Source organism: Nematolebias whitei, chromosome 14 (genome assembly GCF_014905685.2).
Source record: "Nematolebias whitei isolate Nwh7 chromosome 14, NemWhi1, whole genome shotgun sequence".
NCBI classification, from domain to species: Eukaryota; Metazoa; Chordata; class Actinopteri; order Cyprinodontiformes; family Rivulidae; genus Nematolebias; species Nematolebias whitei.
In genome coordinates this window covers 2,676,348-2,680,440 of record NC_056511.1, presented here as the reverse complement: position 1 = coordinate 2,680,440, position 4,093 = coordinate 2,676,348, and the positions used below count along the sequence as shown (strand labels likewise).

At 47.9% G+C, this 4,093-nt stretch overlaps 1 protein-coding gene across 1 annotated transcript in view; it reads right to left on the bottom strand.

Annotated features, from left to right (window-relative positions):
* Positions 1-1,296, bottom strand: part of LOC119419865 (cornifelin-like) — a 3,400-nt gene extending 2,104 nt beyond the window's left edge. Inside the window, exons 1-2 of the mRNA XM_037687231.1 lie at positions 1,229-1,296; positions 588-701 (exon numbers count right to left, since the gene is read on the bottom strand). Coding sequence (XP_037543159.1) covers positions 588-693 — 106 coding nt within the window. The 5' untranslated portion in view covers positions 694-701; positions 1,229-1,296. The remainder of the gene's footprint in view (positions 1-587; positions 702-1,228) is intronic.
* Positions 1,297-4,093: the final 2,797 nt, after the last annotated feature.

Genomic DNA, 4,093 nt, shown 5'->3' with positions numbered 1-4,093 from the left:
CCCACTGCAGCAGGCGTCCCACACCAGCAGGCGTCCCACTGCAGCAGTCGTCCCACTGCAGCAGGCGTCCCGCTGCAGCAGGCGTCCCACTGCAGTGGGCGTCCCACACCAGCACGGTCTTCAGAGTGGATGTTCATTTTCAGCTGATGATGGAGGAGCTGGAGGAGGATCTGGTATTTCTGTCACACAGAGACAGACGGCGCGGGGACATGTCCCGACACCGTCCAACTGAGGTGCACAGAGAGTCACCGGTGTCTCTGCACCGCCTCCTCCGAGCAGACAAATGCCCTAATCTTCCTTTGACTTTCTTTATAGGTTTTGCTGGAACAGTTGCAACAAAGTCTGTATTTTCCAACAGCCTCGGCCAGATGCTCCTCAGCGGAGCAGTTGAAATGAGAGCGGCGTAGTTCGACAAAGGTCTGACCAACGGCACAACGCTTCGCACGTATTCTGCAAGACAATAGTTCTGATGGGGTTGTGCACAGAAACAGTTCTCTGAGGCAGCGCAAGAACAAAACACGTTATTTTCATAACCAGTGTCGCCACCAGACACGTGTTCATGGTCAGGAAGGTCAGCCCGCACTCACATGATCGTAAATCACTGCAGCAGTCGCAGATTCCGCTGCTCCACTCCTGAGAGCTTCGGACCTCCATCACAGGCTGAGGCTGTGTGACCGTCATCCTGCTCGTCATGGTGGAGCCTAGAAACAGCAAACATCACAAACCAGCAAAGACCTGGAAACCTGCATTTAACCAGTTAACTTCCAGCTGAAGCCAATCACAGCTTTCACTACCGGACTATAAAACGAGTCGGCGATCATCAGAAGCTGACAGTTACATAAATGTGCCTATTTATGAAGAACACATTCAAATCAGCACAAAGCACATCTTCAATCACTGTCAGCACATGTGAGCACATGCAGATCCAAACTAGGTTTCAAAGACTAAGAAAAACCACAACTTGATCATTAGTTGTGTGTTCATGCAAATACTGAGTTGATTTAATGTTTTAGCACAAAGGGATTCAAACGTGTGCACAAAATGTAGCGTACAGGAACATCAAAAGCATTTCTGTTAAAACCACAAAAACCTTTTGTTCTAACTAAACGATCACACTTTAGGTTTAAAATGACAAAAACAGGAAACAAGCTCAGAAAGTTCTTCTAAGCAAACAGCACGTAGATATTTTCCCTCTCCTGAGACGGTAGTTGGGCTGAAGAAGTCTCACCTGGGTGATGTTTTGCTGACAGGACTGGGCGCTGGACGACCTCTCACAGCTGATCTCTGCACTGAACTGTTGTTCTCCGCATCAAGATTTAAAAAACGTGCCAGAACGTCGGCAGACAGAACCAACTGGATGCGCCGGTTCTTCCTGCACCTTCTTCTTCTTGTGTTTTTAAAAACCTAAATCTTTTATGTAACGTGGTTCTGTGGAAGATGAGGGTTGGGTCAAACCCGATGTCACGGTTTGATGTGGAAACAATGACCGGTATGAAACTCTGCTGCACGTTTCACCAGGTTAAAGAACAACCGGATTTATGTCAATTCAATTGGGCTTTAGAATTTAAGCATTTTTTTTACGCCTGGAAACATCTGGGTGAGGTTTTGCTCCAGAGTCCAGATACTGTTGGCACCATCAGCCTCAGATTGTCATCTAACCTTCTCTTAGCATTGATCTTGATACCTGTTCCACAGGTTCTGTCCTTTAAAACTGGTTCTCAGGGTTTTTATCTTTCTAGGATAAAAGCCTCGATGGTTCTTTTCTTCCTAGAAGTCAGACTTTTTATAATCTTTTAAGGTGGTTTAAACCCAGTGGATCTGAACCGTTCAGGTTCTGACCCATAAAGAACCAGCAGCAGAGAACTACGACCCAAACTACTGAAGTGCACAAACACCTCAAAAGAACCAAAACTTCAGTTTTTATCAATTCATGACTTTTTATATTTTAGATCATGACCCTCATCCTGGGTCATATTGGGGACCGAGATGGTGTAGAGGTAGGGCAGCCAACCTGGGACCAGAGAGTCACAGGTTCAACTCCCCGCCATGCCCACATCCCGTGGTGTCCCTGAACAAGACACCCAATCCCTAACTGCTCCCCGGGCGCTTACACAGCTACCGCTGCTCCACCTGAGTGTATCTCACCTGAGATGGGTTAAAAGCAGAGAATTAATGTGGTCGTCGTGTGGAAACAGTGATGACAACACAGAACTGGTCTTGATCAGGACTCAACGTGGGGTCCAGAACCAAACGTTAGGAACCAGTGGTCTTAACCAGTAACGCTCCAGAATTTCCACAGTGCCTATAAAAAGTATTCTTCACCTTGGATGTTTTATTAGAAATCAGTCATAGTTAAAATAAAATGATCTTTCTGACAATAAATAAATAAAATTATAACAAAGTGAAAACTGATTTATACAAGGCAGTGTCATTAAAATAAAAATATGTAATGTAAAATAAATGACTGTATAAATATTCATGGGCAGCACGGTGGCACAGTTGGTAGAGCTGCTGCCTCTCAGCGAGCAGGTCCCTGGTTCAAATCCCAGCCAGGGGCCTTTCTGGGTGGAGTTTGCATGTTCTCTCCGTGCATGCATGGGTTTTCTCCAGGTACTCCGGTTTCCTCCCACAGACCAAAAACATGCATGTTAGACTGACTGGTGACTGTAAACTGTCCCGAGGTGAGAGAGAGAGAGAACGGTTGTTTGTCTCTATGTGTCCCTGTGATGGACTGGAGACCTGTCCAGGTGTCCCTGTGATGGACTGGAGACCTGTCCAGGTGTCCCTGTGATGGACTGGAGACCTGTCCAGGTGTCTCTGTGATGGACTGGAGACCTGTCCAGGTGTCCCCGTGATGGACTGGAGACCTTTCCAGGGTGTCCCCGTGATGGACTGGAGACCTGTCCAGGTGTCCCCGTGATGGACTGGACACCTGTCCAGGTGTCCCCGTGATGGACTGGAGACCTTTCCAGGGTGTCCCCGTGATGGACTGGAGACCTGTCCAGGTGTCCCTGTGATGGACTGGACACCTGTCCAGGTGTCCCCGTGATGGACTGGAGACCTTTCCAGGGTGTCCCCGTGATGGACTGGAGACCTGTCCAGGTGTCCCTGTGATGGACTGGAGACCTGTCCAGGGTGTCCCTGTGATGAACTGGACACCTGTCCAGGTGTCCCTGTGATGGACTGGAGACCTGTCCAGGTGTCCCTGTGATGGACTGGACACCTGTCCAGGTGTCCCTGTGATGGACTGGACACCTGTCCAGGGTGTACCCCGCCCCTCGCACAGTGATTGCTGGACATGAGCACCGGCGACCCCCACGACCCAAAAAGGAATAAGTGGGTAAAGACAATGGATGAATAAATATTCACCCACTTTAAAGTGACCAGGTCCAACTAGTTGGTGCTAGTAGTGACAGATCACCTGAGCGCAGTGGGCGTGTCTCAGGTGATTGTAGAATGGGAAAACCTGCATCTGGAAGGTCTTTTCATGGGTTAATCAGTATTCTTGGTTACCATGACAACACGAAGACAAAAGCACACCCTGAGTAACTCGGAGGAAAGACTAATAAAAAGTACAAGTCGGGATGGATACAAAAGGATTTCCAAAACTCTACACATCCCAGGAGTTCTGTTAAATCCAGTGCCAAGACATGGAGGGAATTTGGAAGATGTGTAAACGGACCAAGAGCAGGTCGCCCTCACAAACTGAGTGACCGTGCAAAAAGAAGAAGCGTGAGAGAGACCACCGAGACACCCGAGACCGCTCTGAAGGAGTTACAAGCTTCAGCAGGGGAGATGGAAAGACTGTGCCAGAGTCCTTTACCAGTCTGAGCTTAATGGGAGAGTTCCAAAGAGAAAGACTTTGTTGAAGAAAACTCAGATTAAATCTCAACCGGAGTTTACCAAAGAGCAAGTAGAAGACTCCATGACAAAGTGCTTGTTGACAAGTTGGTTTTTTGTCCGTTAAAAGGTCTGAAGAAGCTGCTCAGGTCTTCACCCAAACATTAGAATACCTTCAGAAAGTTTGGAGAACTACAGGTCAAGACCAGAGAACACAACGAGTCCTCTAAATGTAAGAGTGGTTTGTACCAAA